This window comes from Barbus barbus (genome assembly GCF_936440315.1).
Source record: "Barbus barbus genome assembly, chromosome: 34".
Classification (NCBI taxonomy): domain Eukaryota; kingdom Metazoa; phylum Chordata; class Actinopteri; order Cypriniformes; family Cyprinidae; genus Barbus; species Barbus barbus.
Window position 1 is genome coordinate 1533224 of NC_136762.1, and position 21794 is coordinate 1555017.

Consider the following 21794-nt stretch of genomic DNA (forward strand, 5'->3'; position numbering starts at 1 on the left):
GTGACTCCTCCACAGACTAAATAAGACTTACCTCATAGATCGACAGACACACACAGAGTAGCGGTTGCTGAATGACAAAAGCTGATGCCGGTTTCACCGCACGTGCTTTTATACCAGCTGGTCATTACGTCACTTTGCCCGTGGCGTCTCGCCCATCCTTTGGACAGATTTCACTTGTATTCAGAGCCGGTTACGCTGAAGGCGTTCCCCAAAGTGTCTCCAGACGCAGCTCGAGTTCAAAGGAACGACTTAATTCAAAGGAAAAATAGGTTTTCATTACCCATTGAAAGATGTTTGTTTTTGCTTTAAAAATAAACTCTTATTTTTTTTTCAGTTTCTCAGAAAACAAGACTTCATGTCTTCATTTTACATCTTAAGTAAATTTATGTTTAATGTTTAGATATTTGCATTGGAAAACAAATTTCTTTTTTTTTTTTTTGCAGTGCATGCATCATTTAATGCCAAGACTTTCTTCTCCGATTTAATTTGAAGAGTGAATTAAGATATTTTAACTACTTCAAAGCTGATCCAAAACGTAAAGCCCTATTTTTAATTCTACATTTATTGCAAACCACAAAGAAAGAAAAACCGCCAACTTTCAGTTTCACAAAAACTCAGCAAAAGCTACAAAGACAAATAAACATGCACATACACACGGTTACACACTCGCCTTGTGTTTTTGGATGTGTTACAGGTGTCGCAGCTGGTAATGAAGTCACACCTGCAGGAACCCCAGACAGCAGACACTGAAGGGTCAAAGGTCAACGGTGACCTATGCTCCTGTGCATGTCTGGATGTAGGACACCTGTATGCTGCGAAACATGAAACGCATCTTTTTATGTGGCTTACCCTGGCTGGAAAAGATCTCTATGGAGCGCTGCATTGATGATGTATTTTACTTTTAAATTTAGTTATTAACATTGTTTTGAAACGTTCCTGAAACACTGAAATGTCCAGTTTTCTTGTTGTGATTAGAATATTATTTAAAGCTTACAAAAATGTTTCTTGTAATGTTTTACTAAATTTATTTTAACAGAAAATACAACATTATTTGAACATTTAGTTTTAATATTCTAAGAAAGTTAGACATATATGTTGATGATGATAACGCATATGAAATATGAATAATGTTATAACATCGCTGCATATTAATTACTTTAAGAATTGTCCTAACATTTATATAAGTTGATGGAATGTCTCCCCTAAATCTTTAATAGGATTTTTCCATCGACTTTTAGATTCATGCAGAAAATAAGCTCTGTGACCAGCAGACGTTTATGTTTTTTGCATCATAATAATCTTCAGAAATAAACACAACTTTCATGCATTTTGAAGCTGAAATGCAATTGGCAGAAGTAAAACACTAAACCTAGAATATAAACGAACCACACTATTAATGTCACCACTATTGCCCTTCCCAAAACTCTCAGTATTTAAAAAAAAACCCCAGATTGGATCAGTTTTCTCAAACTCGCTCTGACTCATTCCAGTCGTCTGATATATTTTTGCATCTTCTGTGTCAAACGGAGAAAACTCGAGGGAACATGAAAGAAGCTTATTTTCCACCAGTCTCTAAATAAAAGCAGCTAATCAATTTTTACAGAATACTTTTAAACCTTCCCTCAGTGTTTTTTCCATTCGCTGATCCTGTCTGTTGTTCATCTAACACTAAAGCCATTGGGTTATTTGGTAGATTAACAACAGGCCAACAGACTTTACAGTCAGTTCTGTTCACTGATATTTTAGTTTTATGCATGCCATGGTGTATTTATGAAACATGCATGCATTTGATCTTTGCTCAGAGTTTAGCACTTCCATGCAACTGAGTTTCTCCTGACTTGTTTTGATTATCAGGAGTGCTTGGGAAGTGCCATCTTGTGTTTGAACGAGTAACTACTGTAACTTCAAACACCTGTGCAAGAAACACAGAAAAAAAGATGAAGTTAAAGTCAAGTCTGGAAATGCACAACAATAAAATGCTAAAAAACATTTCTGGCACGTGCATAGCATAAATATGCACCTTTATTACATAAAAGTTAGTCTAATGTGTCATACTATGAGCAAATTCTTATCAAATATTTGGTGCATTTACAGTTTCAACATTAAATATGGATTTCAGTTCGTGGAAATGGACAGATTTGACACTTCTAGTAAAACCTGAAATGTTATAATGCAAAAATGGGAACTCTTGAAATGCAATACCATATACATTTCTGGCCTACGCATAGCATAAATATAAATCTTCAAATCTAGTCTATTTCTTGAATAGATTACATAAAAATGCCGATTAGTTTCCCACTTGTGTGCTTCAATATGTCAAAAAAGCATTTTTTTTCTTAACGTTTCGCCTGCTTTAGCTTGTTGTCCATTATTTCCTGATGTATTCTGAATAGTTTTGGGCTGTGGTTAGTAGAGATTTGAGGATGACTTGCACTATTACAGTGCTGGCTCAAGCACTGATCTGTATGAATCATTTGTTTGAACCGATGCTTTTAAACGTCTTTTTATCAAACAAGAATGTCTATAATAAATGCAATGGAATACAATCCTGTTAATCTCAATGCCAGTTCCTTCAAATCTCCCCAGAAACAATGGAAACGTACCCCTAAAACAGCTGTGATTGTTTTGTTCTTTTCTTTTTCACTTCTCATGAGTCTGTGTGCCTGGAAAACAGCTGATGTGTGTGTTTTTATAATAACAACATGAGCTAAATGTATACCCAAAGTAATAACAGTGATAATGCAGCATTCTTCCAAGATTACTGTAGAAGAAACCTGGAAATGTTTCTGTTTTAATAAAAATATCACACAAGCAATCCATTCTTTGAAATGATACATCAATAAATAAGTCATCGCAAGCAGCTTTATATAATCATTATGACTCATACTTTACTCAAGTCATCCAGATAATGTGTCTAGTTTAGATCAGGGTTTCTCAAAATGGGCTTCAAGAGTAAAAAGTGTCTGCTAAATGCATAAATGTAAAAAGTGAAAAACTAATTAAATCACAAAAATGTAAAACTAAAACAAATTTACAATATTTTTTATTTTATAATATAAATACTTTTTAATAAAATTATTTTATAATTTTTGTTATTTACAATAACTAATGTTAACTACAAACAATTCATAAATGTTTATATTTGAATATAATTTAATTTAACAATTTTTAATTTTTTATAAAAATAATTTTTTAAATATTTTGTTTATCTGCATGCCACATGAACATTTATAAAATAAATATAAATATTAAAATAAATATATATGAATAAAAATATACTAATACTAAAGTGTTATAAAATATTTGATATTTTTATAAAAAAAATATTTTTATTAAATTAAACAAAATCAATAAAACAAACATATTTAAATAAATATATTCTAACAATAATATTTTACTAAAAACATACTAATGCTAAAAAATTATTTAAATGTTTGTTTATTAGCATGTCACATGAACACTGATAATATATTCATTTTATAATAAATCAAGTTAAATACAAGCAATTAATAAAAAATTAAATACATTTAAAAATAATATTTACTAGAAATATACTAATACTAAAAAAATTCTGCCTGTCATACAAACATAAACTGACATCAGAAAACAATGAAAATGCACATAAGTGGTTAAATAATTTAAATATTGTACAGTGTTTGCTTTAAAGATATCTTGCCTTATGAGCATTTCTCATTTTATTTTGGGTATGTCCCTCTCCTGCCAAAACAAGGGTTTTTGCTGACCAAGAGTTCACCTCATCTCAGGCCTGCTCTTCATCTGGACTCGAGGAACTGTACTCTTCACTCCCACAGACTGTTGAGCATCAAAACAACTTCCAATTTGAGCTAAAATCAGTATATAAATAAAAGTCTGAGCATGTGTTTACCTGTAAACAGTGCTTTGTAAAAACAGTCGGATCTGAGGATAAAAGTGTTTATGCTCTTGATGTGTCTCAGACACTGAGAAAATTCTCATTAATTCTTTTGTGCATTTATAATTTAATCACAAAATTTGATTCAGTTCATAGAAAAGGACAGATTTGACTGTTCTGGCACTGTCTAAACTGAAAAAATAATATTCATTTGATTTGATTCACATTCATTTACCTACAGAAATCTATAACTTCATTTAGTGGCAACTTGAATGGCAAGATTTCAGTTCATTATTTAAGCTCTTTTCTATTTATTCATTCATGTGAGTCGACTGCTTCTACATAAATATAGCCAATCATAATATTAAAAATGAACTGTTTTTGTGATTGATCATTTCTGAGTACTCAGGTACTCAGGTACTCGTGTTCATCTCTAGCACGCAGTGGGTGGAGTCTCTCACTGTAATTCCTGCCTCATATTTAGCTGAATACAAACTTCTTCCACATATAAAAACTCACAGACGCTGTCACGCAACTGACCGCACATCCACGCTCGCCGCGTGTGTTTGTGACGTGTGTGTGTGTGTGTGTGTAACGACCAACAATTAGTCCAAGTGTGTGTGTGTGTCTGTGTGATCATAATCATGACGGTGGACGGTACAGATGAAAATAATTTGGTAAGTCTTTCTCTATTTTTCTGCGTTTTCCCCTGCTGGTAGATGCAAGTGTCTCTGAGATGAATAGGAATGATAGCTTTTTTCCCCATCTATTATATAGAGAGCAGGGTAATTATAGCTAACCAGAAGTAAAACTAAAACCATACAAATATTTTTGTTACTTGAAATGAAAGAAATACTACATACATATAAAAAAAAACTTTACTGCTTTAATATCAAACCATGAATTATGATTGTACCAAACGTAAACACATTAAATGTATGAGAAAATTCATTGACTGTATTAATTAGCTCTTTCAATAGTACTCTTAATTACCAAAACAAACGCTCTGTATCACACATTAGAGGTGGGCAATATGACCAAAATAAGAAATTTTATAATCACATCACAATATTTTTTGGTGTAAATAAGGCTGTGATACCAACAAATCTGATACCAGTGAAATTTCACAATTCTATCAATTTCAATACTACAGCAAAATCTTATACTAGCAGCCTAACCAATAAAACTAGCAAAGTCAGTAATAAAATGAATAGAAAGGAAATAATTACAATCAACAGGACATAAATGTAACAGAAATACAAACGAAATAAACAGTGCGACATTTTCTTTAGTGTGAGTATTAAAAACTTGATTATTCGAAAATCGACTATCGATTATTCTGCCATAATATCGAACATGTACGTTTTTTTTATTTTCTAATTCAATCTTAGGTTTAGTTTTAACATGTCAGTAACTTTAAACAGTTAGCCAAGTGAAAGCTGCGCAAATATATTGCATTCCTGCGACATAAACACATCGCAAAATCGCTATCGATGTTGCCGCTGCCGCCACAATATATCATCATATATCGCGTATTTGAAAAGATCAACTGAATACGATTAATAAGATGAATTCGTTATGAAACAACAAATATAACGTGAAAAACTTACTTTAATCTCCTGACAGACTTTCCTCTGCAACAGGCGCGCAACGTAGGCTAGCGTCACACAAGCGTGTGCATACGTACGTAATGTAACGCAATGTAACGTAATGTAACGTAGCGTAAAGTAGTGTCATGTAATGTAACGTAACGCAATGTAACGTAACGTAACGTAACGTAATGTAACGTAACGTAATGTAACGTAGCGTAATGTAATGTAACGTAATGTAACGTAGCGTAATGTAATGTAACGTAATGTAACGTAACATAACGTAGCGTAATGTAACGTAATGTAACATAGCGTAACATAATGTAATGTAATATAACGTAACATAACGTAACGTAATTGTGGAAATAGTTTCTGAAACAGGGGTTAAAAACTAAAACAAAAACTAAAAAGAAAGTGTGCTCCAAAGAGTCGTAGGTTGGTGAGTTCATCAGTTATATAACGGGAACAAAATTAAACACTTAAGTGACATAAATCTGACAAACATCCATAGTTTCAGCCAAAAATACCAGAGCTAACATTGTTATTATTTATTACCACAGTAAAACTGGTGTAATTTGGTGTGAGCCAGAGGTTAAACTAAAACATACTAACCGCACAAAATGACAAAATTACTATGGTTTTACTGCAGTAACAACTTTGAAGTAAACTATGGTCACACATGATAGGTAGGCCCATAGTTGATATAGTTTTGAATCAATACTGTGTCTTTACTGTAGGAACAAGGTATTTACACAAAAGATGCAGCCTGTCTTCGAAAGAATGGTCGCCACCGAAGATCTTTATCTGATCTCAGTCCGTCTCAGAAGTGTGGAGGTAAGGAAATCCATTACAACAGGCCTTCAACGTTATAGCAACGTTTCTACAACCTTCCCACAATGTTTCAACAGCACTAAAGCGTTTATAGCAGAAAATCTCACTTCAATACTGGACCTTTTATCCCAGTTTAGTCTCATCATGTGTAAAGTTTATTACGAACTGTTGTCAGCAACACTTTAAATTTGATTTGACCTTTATAAAGTAATGTTTTTTGTTTTTTGTCTGGAAACCTGAATGAATTCCTTAAAATAATAAATTAATCAAAATATTACTAAAATTTAAAATACATGACTAAAATGATAAATTATTATATTTTTATTATTAAATATATATATATAATAAAATACATTAACTTAAATATTTGTCTTCAGTTTAGTGTGAACAGTGCACCCTCTACTGGAGCATTGTGGGTAATGTTGTCTGACTCTGCCAGGTGTGTGCTGATGCATTGTGGGTAATGTAGTTCCTCTGTATCTCTCTGTGTGTGCAGCCTGGGCATCACATTTCCAGCGGCTCTTTGTGTCGTTTATCGGAGCGGACTGGATCTATCTCATGATCCTGGGCTTCATCATGGCCGTGTTCAGCTTTGCCATGGATAGCTTTGTTGACCTCTTCACAGAGGGTAAGTGTTTGTGAGTTTGGGTGTCAGAATGAGCCAATATACCTACAAGATTATATTTAAAAATCGTTAAAACATTGTTAAAACGTTCTTGATTATAGGTTTTTAAGTGAGTGTTTTGGTTTCTGGGTCACATGCTGTAGGTGGTGTTAAGAAACAAATAATTCAGATAATAATATTTTGCTTCAATAAATTAAAGCTCATTTTTAGGACCATTCAGAATTCATTATGCCATTAAACATATTTCTGAAATTTAATGAAAAACATACGTTTATAAAGTAGTTTTTCTGCAAAACAGAATTACTTTGAATTACTAAAAAAAAAAAAGAAAATTAAATATATATTTATATATATAGATATTATTATATCATATTTTTATAAGCAAATTAATTAATTGAAATATATGTCTCCAGTTTAGTGTTGTTAATGTGAACAGTGCACCTTCTGTTTCAAGTGAGCAAGTGAATTAACTAATTAATTAATTAATTGATTGATCCATTAATTGATTAATTCACTCATTAATCTATTCATTTATTTATTTGAAGAAACAAACAATTATATAATCGGATAATGATATTTTGCTTTAAAAAAATGGGGGGGGGAGTACATTTCTGAAATTTGATGAAACCACACGTTTATTAATTAGCATTTTTTTCTGCAAAACTGAATGACTTAATTTTAAAATATTATATACAATTTTGTTATAAGAGTGATTATTTGAAATATTTATTTGTTTGTTTGTTTATAATTTTGCCTGAAAAACTAAATTACTACTTATTCTTATTACTCATTTTAAAAATATGTTTATTATATAAAATTTTTATTTATCTTCAGTTCAGTGTTTTTAATCGTGCGCCCTCTGGAGGACAGAAAAACCAGTGCACTTTATCTGTTTCAAGTGTGCAAATTAATTATTTAATTAAAATGACATTATGACATTAAAGTATATATATATTCTGTATTTTCATTACTGCAACAATAAAATCTCATTCTCCTTTCTGTACATGTCTCTCTGTCTCTCTCTCTCTCTCTCTCTCTCCAGCACACAGGTGGATCTATGATCTTGCAGACAGTCATGTCGTCTTGCAGTATTTGGCGTGGGTCACTTATTCTCTGTTTCTAATGTGTTTCGCGGCAGGATTCGCACACATAGTGTCAATTCAGGCCGCTGGTGAGACACACATTCACAGAGCATCATTACTGTACATACAGTATTAAAGCAAAGCATCATCTGTGAGCTTTTCAAACAGGTGTCATGTGATGAAGTCTTTGTGTGATTCTTCATACAGTAACTCGTTAGTGTTTGTGTGTGGTTCAGGGTCTGGGATTCCTGAAACGAAGACGTCTCTGAGAGGAGTGTTCCTGCAGGAATATTTCACCTTTAAAACATTAGTGTCCAAATTCATCAGTCTGACCTGTGTGCTCGGAAGTGAATTACCCGTGGGCAAGGAGGTAAACACACACACACACACACACACACACACACACACACAGTCATGGGTTTGATTCCCAGGGAATGCATGAAAAGATAAGGACTGATTAAAACAACTAAATTCCAGCAAGTGCATCAAATACAGCACAGTGTTATTTTAGTTTTATCTAATTAGTTTATTATGCTATTATAGTTTATTATCATGAACCACAGTTCACAATAGATTAACCATTAAAGTTATTGATTGTTTTGAGATACTATTATAGTTTTTGACAACATTTTGAATGCTTTTTTCTCATTTTCCTTAACATTTTAGTTAAAGGTCACTAATTTTGTTCTGTTTTTTGTCATTTTTAGTAATTTTTTGTGTATATGTCTATTTATGAAACAATGAAAATGAGAAAAGTTGCTTTAGAAACAAACTTTTTTTATAGAATTTTACTTCAGTTACAGTATATTTCAAGTGATAAAATGTACAAAAAAAAAAGTAATAAAGCAACAGAATAAAATGTTTTCTGTCCTGTAGGGTCCGTTCGTGCATGTCGGCAGTTTGTGTGCAGCTCTTCTCTGCAAATTCATGTCGCTCTTCAGTGGCATTTATAAGGTATTTAATAACTTTATTATAGCACTCACTGCAATAGATTTGTCGTGTATCTAGTTCTTGTCTTTTTTTAACAGAATAAGGCCAGAAATGAGGAGATGCTGACGGTCGGATGTGCTGTGGGAATCGGCTGCTGCTTCGCTGCTCCTATTGGAGGTGTGTGTGAGTGTGAGTGTGTGTGAGTGTGTGTGTGTGTGAGTGTGTGTGTGAGTGTGTGTGAGTGTGTGTGTGTGTGTGTGTGTGTGTGTGTGTGTGAGTGAGTGTGTGTGTGTGTGTGTGTGTGTGTGTGTGTGAGTGTGTGTGAGTGTGTGTGTGTGAGTGTGTGTGTGTGTGTGTGTGTGTGTGTGTGTGTGTGTGTGAGTGAGTGTGTGTGTGTGTGTGTGTGTGAGTGTGTGTGAGTGTGTGTGTGTGTGAGTGAGTGTGTGTGTGTGTGTGTGTGTGTGTGTGTGTGTGTGAGTGTGTGTGAGTGTGTGTGTGTGAGTGAGTGTGTGTGTGAGTGTGAGTGTGAGTGTGTGTGAGTGTGTGTGTGTGAGTGAGTGTGTGTGTGTGAGTGTGTATATGCAGACAGTTAATATTTTGATATAGTACATTTCAGCATGCAAAATTTAGCATTACTAAATCTAAGAGTTCTCAAAATTGTGCTGGTTTTGTCTGATTTGTGAGTTTTTGTGTGTTTCAGGTGCGTTATTCAGCTTGGAGGTCTCATCTATGTTTTTCGTCACACGAAACTACTGGCGTGGATTTCTGTCTGCTACGTTCGGTTCCATTATCTTCAGACTTCTGCCGGTGTGGAACAGACAGGAAGGTGCGTGTTTGTGCGATGTATAAGTGTATTAATAAAGTAATAAGCCACTTTGGGCTGTGTGGTACAGCATTTTTAACACCGGCAAGAGCTCTGACTTGTTTGTACTTGAATGAAATGCACAGTCATTGATGATTTTACTTTCTATATCTCTCTCAGAGACACTTACGGCTCTTTATGCAACAAAATACAGGCTGGACTTTCCTTTTGACCTGCAGGAGCTTCCCATCTTTGCTGCGATGGGGTCAGTACTGTTATTTTAATATTATTGAGACTATTATAGATGCAATTATAGTTTTAATACATTTATATTTATTTTTTTTACATATATTTTCCGTTTTCATCTTAATTTTAGTTACATTTTTGTTTAGTTTTTTTTTTTGACATTTATATAATTTTCTTAAAACATGTCTATATTTTTTAATCAATTTTTATTAATTATTTACTATTATAACACTGGTTCTGCCTCTTTTTTCACTTCCATGTTTTAGTAAATGCAGATTAATGTCTATTAGTTAAAATCTAATAGTGAAAAATTAAAGTTTATATGTATATATATAAACTCACCAGCTACACCATCCACCTGCACCCGTTCGCTATCACCTGATTTCTAATCACCCACACCTGATTCCACTTCCCACACACTATAAAGATCTACTCACCCCGCTCCTCTAGCGACTGGTCTTGAGGTTACAAGCTCATCGTTTGTGTTAGCAATTACCGGCTGGATCCTGTCAGTTCTATTAGAGGGACAGATAAGAAAGTCTTATTCCTCAGTTTGTTTGAGCTTCGTAGAAGTTTTGAGTTTTGCACTTACCTGTTGAGGTTTTCTTCAGTTTAGTTAATGAAGAAGCTCTTGCTACCTCATCCTTCTCTGCCTCTCCATTCATTACGTGACAGTATGTGTGTATATATATCTATATATGTGTATGTATGTAATATATAATGTAAGTCGCTTTGGATAAAAGCATCCGCTAAATGACTAAATGTAAATATGTATAATATATATATGCATGTTAGTGGAATATATATATATAGAAATAAGTGGAAAAAATATTTTTTTAAAGTTGTACATAAAACAAATATTGTTGGAGCATGTTTTAAAAGTTAAGATGTGTGCAAGTCATCAAAAAGCAGTAGCACACAAAATATACACTTAGATTAAGGCTTGAACATTTGCTTTTGTGGCACTAGCAGACATTTCATGTGTTTTGGCTTAATGACATTTTTCTGGAAAGCTCTACAGAGATACACCTTAAATGCCAATAACTGTGCACTGTAAAATAAAAAAATAAAAAAAAAAAGAGTTGAGCCAACTTAAAATTAAGGCAACCAGCTTCAGTAGATTTGTGAGTTCTCTCAACTTATTTTTGTAGGAGATTCTCAACTTTTTGTTGTATAAACTTAAAACAAGTTGAGAACTCAAAAATCTGCTGAAGCAGGTTGCCTTAATTTTAAGTTGGCTCAACTTTTTTTTTATTTTACAGTGTGGTAAAATCGCTGTAAAGCACTCCTCTCATGGTTTATGGCTTTAACACACAAGCGTTTTCTCTCTGCAGGATAGTATGTGGCTTTGGTGGAGCCTTCTTTGTGTATTTGTATGGAAAGATTTCTCTGTTTGTGAAGAAGCAGAAAGCCACAAACAGCTTCCTCATGAAGAAGTAAGTGATTCCTTCAGCAGAACTAACGATACGGGTAAAATGTCATGAAAAATAATATATAATAATAGAATTCTCTGTATATACTGTAAAAACAATAGAAGTCTATGACATGTCAAACATGTCTTTATTTGTGTGTATTCCTGTGTTTTGTGTCTAGTTGTTTCTTATATTCTGCTTTGGTCTCTGTGCTGATTTCAACGCTCACTTTCCCTCCGGGCTTTGGGCAATTCATGGCCGGGCGGGTAACACACACAGACACACACACACACACACACACAGACACACACACGTTTGTTTCCCAGACTGTTAAATCCATCCATTAATAATCTTAATGAGACAGCTGAGAAAAACATTAAAGCATTTATTAATCAATCAAACACTCACTCATATAAAATACAGCTTCACCTCTCTTTCTCTTTTATACACTCACTCCTGTTCTCTATAATTAATCAGTGACTCAAAATGAGGCAATAAAATGCTCCATTAGCAGCATATGCAGTCATACACTACAATAAAATTGCCTTATTTAAATACAGTACATGCACAATTAGCAGTTAAATGAAACATGAAAGCCAATGTCTTTTTAAAGGAATAGTTAAGCCAAAATGAAAATGCGCTCACCCTCAGGCCATCCAAGATCAGGATGAGTGTGTTTGTTCATCAGGTTTGTAGAAATGTGTCTCTGCATCAGTGTCTCAGCAATGGATGCTCTGCAGTGAATGGGTGCCGTCAGAATGAGAGTCCAAACAGCTGATAAAAACATCACAATAATCCACACCACTCCAGTCCATCAGTTAACATCTGGAGAAGACTTCTATATCTCAGATGGCCTGAGAATACATTTTCAGTTAATTTTCATTTTTGGCTGAACTATTTCTTAAAAAAAATGTCTAAAGTACTACTTTTTTGTTTATATCGAACCGGTTCTTGTTTATGACATAATTTCCTCACCATTTATAGCTCACACAAAGGGATTCCTTGATTTCATTTTTTGACAATCGCACCTGGTCAAATCATGGCATTGTAGCAGACTTTGATAACGACGATCACCTAGCCGCCTGGAAACATCCGCAGGCTAACGTCTTCATCATTCTCTCCGCCTTCGTCATCATGAAGGTAAATAAACACACAGACACGCAGTTTTGTCCTCAAACTATAGAGTACCTAAACCTCTTGTTTATTCAGAAATTGGTTGCTTTAAAGGCTTCATATAATAATTAACTGAATTTTCTTACTATTTTATTATAAACAGTATATTTGTGAATGTTTGACTTATTTTTTGATGCATTGTGTGTGTGTTGTTTAATGAGCATTACTATTGTTTGTTATGTAGTTCTGGATGTCTGCTCTTTCCATAACCCTTCCTATACCATGTGGTTCCTTCGTTCCCATTTTCGTCATTGGTATGTGTTTGTGTGTTTTGTCTAAAAAAATATATTTACTTTTTTTTTTGGGAGCATTTCCAGCTTTTTATGGCCCGTTCACAACACTGATGATAACTATAACAGTAACTGAAACCATAAAGGTTAAGAAATCCCTCTAACTCTATATAGGGAAGTCCACACCACAACTATAACAAAAGAAAATAATTATATAATTGGAATTACATTCAGAGCAATATTTCACAAAAATACTGTGCAGCAGAACTGTGTTCAACATTGATAATAATCAGAAATGTTTGTTGAGCAGTAAATCAGTATATTATTATGATTTCTGAAGATCATGTGACACTGAAGACTGGAGTAATGATGCTGAAAATACAGCTGCAGATCACAGAAATAAATTACACTTTAACACATATTCACATAGAAAACAGCTATTTTACATTGTAATAATATTATAATTTTTTACAGTATTTTTGATCAAAATAATGCAGCCTCGGTGAGCAGAAAATACTACTTTTAAAAACATTAAAATATCTTAATTTATTTCAGATTTTTGAACAGTGGTTTAAGTCATCGTTCTTGATGTGAACGGACCTTTAAAACAGTAATTTTTAACAGTATCTATTGATATAATGACTTATTTGACTCTCAAACTAAAGGAAATGCATACGTGTGTGTTTTAGGTGCTGCGTTTGGCCGTTTGGTGGGTGAAGGTTTAGCCACGTTGTTTCCAGATGGATTTAACATTGATGGACACACATACAACATAGTGCCCGGAGCGTATGCTGTTATAGGTGAAACAGACATGCACACATCAGTTACGTCTGAATACTTGGTCAAAATTAGGCATTGATTTAGCTTTTAATCAGGTGTAACTCTCTCTCGTGTTCAGGAGCGGCAGCGTTAACAGCAGGAGTCACTCACACGATCTCGACTGGCGTTATCATGATGGAGTTGACGGGTCAGATCAGTTACACTCTGCCCATCCTGATCTCTGTGATTCTGGCCAACATGGTCTCTCAGAGTCTTCACCCGTCCATCTACGACACGGTTATCCGCATTAAAAAACTGCCTTACCTGCCCATGCTCAGCTGGGGCCACCGAGAGTAAGCCTTTTCTTTCTATTTCACATTTTGCTGATCCTGTGCACCACCAAAACTTTTCTTAGCAGTTAATTTTGACTTATTTTCAAGGGATTTTGTAAACACTTCAGTTAGAGTAGAATGTCATCATGTTTTTAAAGTGTACATACTACTAAAAATAGCTAGAATATCAGTTGTTTAATATCAGTATTGTGTAAAATACATTAGTGTATATACAGTAATTGCAGTTTACCCAGCATGCTCAGATTTAACACATTAACATACACATTACAACATGTGCATTAGCAGTACTTGATAAAACATTAAAGGCAGTTAAATTTTGTTTGCGTTAAATTGAATTTATGGCAAGACACCCAAGGTAAATGGTGTAAAAAATTTAACAAATAGAAACAAATCACCATTCTTCCCCAGTTGTTTGATTGCAATAAGAACTGCAAAAATGTTTTGTATTAAAGGTTTTTGTATTAAAATGTGCAGATGATGCATTATATAATTAAATATGCACTAATTTGCACACATTTCAGAAAATAAATCTGAACATTATATAAAGTTATGTACCAAATTATTTTTGATTTTGTTGACATATTAGAGTTAAATGATCTAGATTTTAGATTTCTCTTTTTATCACTCCATAAATCTGAAAATACCGTCAACAACCAGAAAACAAAAACAATTTCACCATGTTTCTAGGAATAAAATGTTCTATAAATGAGTGTGAATAATATATAAACAAACCCCTCAGTAAAAACCTTCAGAATATAGAGCGGAATAAACCTCTAAGATTTGGTGTATGTAAGTACTGCTGAAGTGGAGAAAAAACTTATTTTATGGAAACGGCCTTTAAATATATGTATTATAATTGAAATCTATAGACGCAAATAAAGTGCAATTATAAAACCATGTAAATTATATATGAACAAACCCCTCAGTAAAAACCTTCAGAATATAGGGAGGAATAAACCTCTAAAATTTGATGTATGTAAGTGCTGCTGAAGTGGAGAAAAATCTCTTTAAAGATATGTATTAAAATTGAAATCTACAGACGCAAGTAGATAAATTATAATAAAATAAACACTTAAAAGTGCATTTTGGATGTTTTCTTTCCACTAGTCTGAAACGATTTGTTATGAATTGCCTTCAATTTTGTCTGAAGTATTTCTCTGTTGTGCATCAAAGTTTTTAACTTTGTCCGTAGGAAGTATAATATTTATGTGGAGGACTTTATGAAAAGAGAAGTTCGTTATATCACACTGAACTCCAGCTACAGAGACATAATCAAGATTCTGCATTCAGGAAATCTGAAGACGCTGCCTTTGGTGAAATCTGCAGGTACAAACACACACACGATACACACTTATTTCTCACCTACTGTAGTGTTGGTGCTGGTTGCGTCATTATAAGGCATTAATTTTTACTTAATTTAACTTAATTTAATTTGTACTTAATTTATTTTTAAAGTTAATTTAACTTAATATTAATATTAATATTTAAAAATGTATGTGGACATAAATCTATAGGTAATGTCTAGACACATAACCTGAATAATTTTTGTTGAGATAAAGTATTAAATGAATTATATTAAATTTATTATTAAGTATTAAATTTATATTTTTAGAATAATTTTTCATTTTAATTGTATTTTTTTATCATTATTTTTATAAATCGGTCTTTTTATATTATTTTATTTTATTTTATGTATTTTTATTTTTTTTTGCTCTGAAATGATGTGCATTGTAAAATTGGTATACAAACAAACATTGCATGACCAGAGAGTTTTTTAGATCATTAGAAACAATTTTTGTTTAGTTTTTTCCTAAAATGAACGCCTTTTAATATGAGGTAAATATGATGTGCGTACAGTGTTGACCTGATCTTTCTGTCTGATCTTTCTTTCATTGTGTCTCTCAGAGTCGATGCTCTTGCTGGGTTCTGTTGAGCGTGTTCAGTTATTGGCGCTCTTAACGCAGCGATTGCAGCACCTGCGAGAGGAAAATGCGTCCACCGTCAGATACAAGGTTCACTTCCAGGTCAGACAATTAAAATAAAAACTGTACTGCTGTATTCTACTGTATTATTTTGCTGCAGCCACTGATTTGCATCACAAATATAATATACATTTTTTTTGAGACAGTTGTTGATTATAGATATATATATGTGTGTGTGTGTTGTAGCCTTCCTCAGAAGAGTCGGCATCTGCTTCCGCTCATCTGGACTCCACTAAACGTCTGAAATCTGCTCTGAAGCAGCCGTCTGTAGATGAAGAAGAGATTACAAGTAATATCGAGAACCTCCTATTGACTTCTTTTGATCTTATGATTATTTTTTTTCCTGAAAATATTTTAAATATAATTTCTATGGCTAGTTATGTGTACATGTGAAAATGCAGACACTCTATTATAAAATATGAAAAAATATTTTTACTACAATAAGTTTTTCATTCTTAATTGATATATTTATGCTTGCAAAACACTTAATATCGGATGTTGAGTTTAGTGCATAAATAAATAAATAAATAAATACATATTGTAGATATATTAAACTTTTTCTGTCTCTCAGGTGTTTATGATTCTGGCCTCAACTTAAAGAAGTTCTTCTGTTCTCGTCCTGACATTGAGGCAATGGAGGTGAGACATCCAAAACACACTAATGTACTCCAGAAATTTGCAATGGTGTTTTTGAGTAAGTGAGTGCCTTTTTAATTTAGTTTAATAATAACACACTTGGAATTGCAGAATCTAGTCATAAAAATGAAATGTCTGTGTAATAATCGAATTGTGATAATGGTTAGTGTCTGTGATAGTAATAACAACATTTTTAACTATCATTTTATTTTTTAAGGAATATCAAAATTTTTCTTGCATGTTGTGCAGCACTTTGTTTGCCAAAAAATTGTTTTACGCCTTCATTGGACTGTTTTTGATAAGTTTTTATATTAAATCATTGGTCCAGAAAAATAAAAACATAATTTCTGCCAAAAAAAATAAACATTTCATAGGCCCTATTATAGTAAAAATAAATAATTAAATCATTCAGATTGAATTAAGCCATTAAAACAGAATCCAGAAAAAGAAAAATTAAAAAGAAAGAATCCTTAGAAAAATAAGAAAAATAAACCTGATAATTCTGTTTTCAGCCTAAGAGTGTGTGTGTGTGTGTGTGTGTGTTTCCATCTCTTTCCAGGACGACCCAGACGCAGGAAATGATACGATACTTCAAGAGGTGAGGACATGTTAACACACATGTAGGGTTTCCATGTTTCAGGGGTTCATTCCATAGGCGTAATGGTGTTTCTACTGTACAAACTGTATTTTCTATCCACCTTACCCCTCACACAAAACTACAGGCTCAAAACACTTAATTCTGTATGATTTATATGCTTGTTTCCTCAAAGGGACCAAAAACTGTCCCCACAAGGTCAAAATATACTGCTATTACTATCCTTGTGGGGATATTTGGTATTCATAAAGTAGGGAATACCAGCACACACACGCATGCGCACACACACACGCACACACACACGCACACACACACACACACACACACACTCTCACTCACTCACTCACTCAAACACACACACACTCACTCACATACAGTATCTCTGGCTGTGAATGCAGATTGAGGAGTGGGAGGAGCAACAGCTTGACAAGCAGGTGGACTTCAACAGATGCAAGACTGACCCCGCCCCCTTCCAGCTGGTGGAGCGCACTTCTCTCCACAAGGTGTGTGTGTGTGTGCGCGTGTGTGCGTGTGTGTGTGTGAGAGAGAGAGAGAGAGAGAGAGTGTGTGTATGTGTTTATTCAGGAAACACTAAATACGGACCGAATTAATCAATTAATTAATTAATTAATTAATAAGGTGCCAGCACTGATGCTAAAAATAAAAATAAAAATTTAAACAACAAAACCTCTTCTATTGTCTCCAAGTTTTTTTTTTAAATTATTATTATTTGTTTTGTTTTTGTTTTATTCTATTTTGTTATTATAATGCTAAAACTAGCTTTTAGGATGTTAAAAAATAAATTTGTTACTCTTTTATTTTTAATACAAAAATACTTCTTTAAAACATTATTGACCTTTTTTACAGTTTTTCTGAGTCACTTTGATGCATTTCTCAGATCAGAAATTAAATTCTCAAATCTACTTGTTCATCCTCCACATCATCTAGTCACTTGTGCACATGATAAAAGCAACTTCTCATTCTTTTCAACAAGTAGTTTAATATTGCTTTGGTACATGCATGCAACTGATTATGTACATTTGTCAGTTACACTTTATTTCGATAGTCCACTTTAGAAACTCTACTAACTATAAGTAACTTTGCAACTACATGTCAACTAATTCTTATTAATTTGCAACTACATGTGTACTAACTCTCAGAGTAGGTTAGGGTTAGTAGAATAAGTTGACATGTACTTGAAAAAGTTTCTCAGTCAGTATGTTGTATGTTGTGGACCCATCATAATAAAGATATTAAGCAGACAGTCTACTAATACTCTAATGACTGCTAGTTGACATGCAGTTGCAAAGTTACTTACAGTTAGTAGAATGACTAAAGTGGACTATAGAAATAAAGTGTAACTGATTTGTCTGCTGTTTCCTACATTATGAGTTGCTATTGTCATGTTGCTCAAAATGTATTATATAGTTTCTATAGTCTTTCCCCTCAAAACATCTAGTCATTAGTTCATCGTATAAGTCATTAAATGCAAAATGGTTGATTGTCATAAAATGTCAAGCATATTTTCTACACATTTCTATCAGATTTTTTGTGAATTTGCCATGAATTGTGCAAGTGAATCTTGACTCTGACTAATGAAGAGAGTACAGATCAACCGATGACAAACCAGTTCTCTGAAATAGCTCAAAGGTGCATCTCGTGGACCTTCAATTGGAAAGAACATAGGTAAAGTCTGACAATGGAGTTTCTAATGGGGTTTTTTTCACCTTTGTGATATAGAAAAGAAATAGAAAAATGGGCACAATGACGTTGTAAGGTGTTTTTGTTTTTTGGTCAGACCACCAGTAAAAGTGTAACTACTGTGAATCCTATCCAGTCTCTTTCAATCAATATCCCACATACAGTAATGTGTAAATTTGTACTTTTGCAATGGATATATGGCATACATAAGAAGTGCAGACTTCTATATATCAATACAGTGACTGTCATCCAAACTGTTGCTATAGTTTACATCAGGTAACACTAAGAGTGCACTGTTATATTGACAAAGAGACTAAGCATTTTGACTTTATCAATGACACGAGGACTTTTCATTCTGATGGCTCTGATATGTTCATTGACATATATACTTACTTTTGAGAAATTAACTATGGATTTGGAGCAAGTTACAGGCTTTTGCATGTAATCCATTGTATGGTGCTGTTTGTATGAATTGTTTTGAGAAATGCACCAAAATGACTGAGAAAAACTGTAATGCTACAGTATTTCACATAAAACATCAGACTTTATTCCATTTAACATCTGTCGTTTTCTCTCCGACAGACTCACACCATGTTTTCTGTGTTGAATCTGGATTACGCTTACGTCACCAGTATCGGACGACTAGTCGGAGTTGTTTCACTGAAAGAGGTCAGAATTCATCAGTCACACAAAAATCATCAAAAGTGACAGTTAAGACATTTATAATGTTACAAAAGTTTCTATTTCAAATAAATGCTGTTCTTTTGAACTTTTTATTAATCAAAGAATCCTAAAAAAATAACATGTATCACAGTTTCCACAAAAATATTGTGCAGCACAACTGTTTTCAACATTGATAATAATCAGAAATGTTTGTTGAGCAGTAAATCAGTATATTATTATGATTTCTGAAGATCATGTGACACTGAAGACTGGAGTAATGATGCTGGAAATACAGCTGCAGATCACAGAAATAAATTACAGTTTAACACATATTCACATAGAAAACAGACCTTTTAAATTGTAAAAATATGAAACTATTTTACTGTATTTTTGATGAATTAAATGCAGCCTTGTTGAGCAGAAAATACTTCTTTCAAAAAAGGCCAAAGGAGGTTTTGACATGAATGAACAAAATAACCAAACGGTCTCTGATGTGTGTTTTAGTTGCGTGACGCGATCGAAAGCTGTATACCGGCAGACGGCGTGAGGTTGCGTCCAGTCCTGTCCACTTTCAGAGACCGAGGCGTTCGAGGAACCAGGACCGAAACCATCGAACTCCACCAACTCCTGGACCATCAGATCAGCTAAAACTCCAGGTGAAGCAGAGACCAAACACACAAAACGGTGCTTAATGGAGGATTCATGAGTGTCTGTTCTCATTAAAGTCTCTTTCTGTTCCCATTTCTGCACTGATTCCAATTTCCAGTTGTACAAACAATATATAAATGAGGTAAATATTGTTTTTATTCATTCTAAATGGTGCAAAATGTTTCTGTTAGTGTGTGTCAGCCTGTAGTATTTATAATTCGCTGTGTAAAAACAATAGAAGTCGATGGAAATGTGTGCTTGTTGTAGAAGTGGATTAAACAGTCATGATTTTTGAGATTTGTTTTAATATTCAGATTATTCTGTGAATGCGATGGGCATTAAGCGTTTCTCGCCATCACTTGTTGGTTCAAATGTTTGTTATTAATTTATTGTCATTTGAAGCCAAACCACTTCTAGCAGTCAGAATCAGTCATACTGATTCATTTAAGGGCTTATGCTGTTATGTTACTTTGTTTTATTGATGCTTTTCAACAAGAAAAAAAATACTTGTGAATATCATTTTGACTACTGCATTTTGAAAACTCTCTTGTTGCACTCCAATGCATTTAATTGCAACATAAAGACAGAGAAAAATAAATAAAAACAGACATTTTTATTGGTATTAAAATTCTGTTAAATAATAAATAAATTATTAGAATTACCGCATTGGAGAAAAAATTTGAGAAAATTAAAATGCTGTTAAAGTATAATAATTATAATAATATTGAGCAAAATTTGCATTTTTATTGATTTCTGGATTGTAAATCAAGACTATTTTAAATAAATAAAGTGTATGTTTTGCCCCTATTTATGTATTTAAGCAAGAAAACAGAATTGCTGTTAAATAAAGTGTAATAATAACAATACTGGGAGAAATATTGCATATTTTATTGGTTTCTTGGTCATAAATCTAGAACATTGAAATGCTGTTAAAAAAGGAAATAAAATATAATAATTACAATATTGGGGGAAAATGTGCATTGTTTTCAACACATGCAAGCGTTTTGGAAGATGAATCACATGCATTTCTTCATTTCCTACCTCTTATTCAGACATAAGATACAAAGTTGAGAGGTTTATTGGTGCTGTTTATATATGCATATATATGAAGAGTTTATTTGTAAAAACAGAACTGTTTTTTGTTGTTTTTTTAAATCAAGTGTTCACTCCTCCTGCTCCGGGGTTGGTTAGTAGAAGGTTTAACCGGTTAGTATTAGTTAACCGCTGCTGGACACACAGAGAGAGAGAGAGACGGTTCTCTCACACATCACTGGAGCCACACAATGTACTGAAGCAGACGTGTGTGTGTGTGTGTGTGTGTGTGTGTGAGAGAGTGCCTGTTGTGCATCTGCGCTCCATTAATATGATGTGTTGGTGTTTTTGGAAGGACATGACTGACCGTCACGGACCAGAATACTGGCTTGTGATTGGCTGAGCCCTCATCATCAGTGTGTGTTTGGATGAGGGATGTTTCTCTGAAAATACCACCGATTCTTTGAAATGGTCAGACTGGTGCTTATAAAACATATAATTAATGCTTTAAAATTACGGTGAAAATTCAGATTGCGATTGCCAGTTGAAAGCATTCAGGTTATTGAACATTGTAGTTGTAGCCACATTCAGACAGATTATATTTCATGATATTAAAGTGACCTTTGACCTTCAC

At 33.5% G+C, this 21794-nt stretch overlaps 1 protein-coding gene across 2 annotated transcripts; it reads left to right on the plus strand.

Moving 5' to 3' along the window:
* Positions 1–4373: 4373 nt before the first annotated feature.
* Positions 4374–21059, plus strand: LOC306854571 (chloride channel protein 2-like). Of its 2 annotated transcripts, XM_079392705.1 has the most exons (24): positions 4374–4548; positions 6198–6294; positions 6788–6919; positions 7959–8087; positions 8235–8368; positions 8875–8952; positions 9027–9105; positions 9629–9754; positions 9911–9995; positions 11311–11412; positions 11570–11654; positions 12373–12528; positions 12746–12815; positions 13481–13591; positions 13690–13903; positions 15096–15229; positions 15809–15927; positions 16072–16174; positions 16457–16524; positions 17081–17119; positions 17515–17619; positions 19400–19486; positions 19985–20136; positions 20247–21059. In XM_079392705.1, the coding sequence occupies exons 1-23, from the start codon at positions 4516–4518 to the stop codon at positions 20126–20128; spliced, it is 2430 nt and encodes an 809-aa protein (XP_079248831.1). In that variant the 5' UTR covers positions 4374–4515; the 3' UTR covers positions 20129–20136; positions 20247–21059. The 2 variants fall into 2 exon arrangements, with proteins under 2 accessions (XP_079248831.1, XP_079248830.1); XM_079392704.1 differs by having other exon boundaries at positions 19985–21059.
* Positions 21060–21794: the final 735 nt, after the last annotated feature.

What these genes read in the sequence shown, in the direction of transcription:
- LOC306854571 (XM_079392704.1), top strand. Translation starts at nt 4,516, where the DNA reads ATGACGGTGGACGGTACAGATGAAAATAATTTG. An exon ending in AATTACCCGTGGGCAAGGAG is followed by an intron (nt 8,369 to 8,874) that starts GTAAACACACAC and finishes TCTGTCCTGTAG; the next exon opens with GGTCCGTTCGTGCATGTCGG. An exon ending in GAGTTGTTTCACTGAAAGAG is followed by an intron (nt 19,487 to 19,984) that starts GTCAGAATTCAT and finishes TGTGTGTTTTAG; the next exon opens with TTGCGTGACGCGATCGAAAG.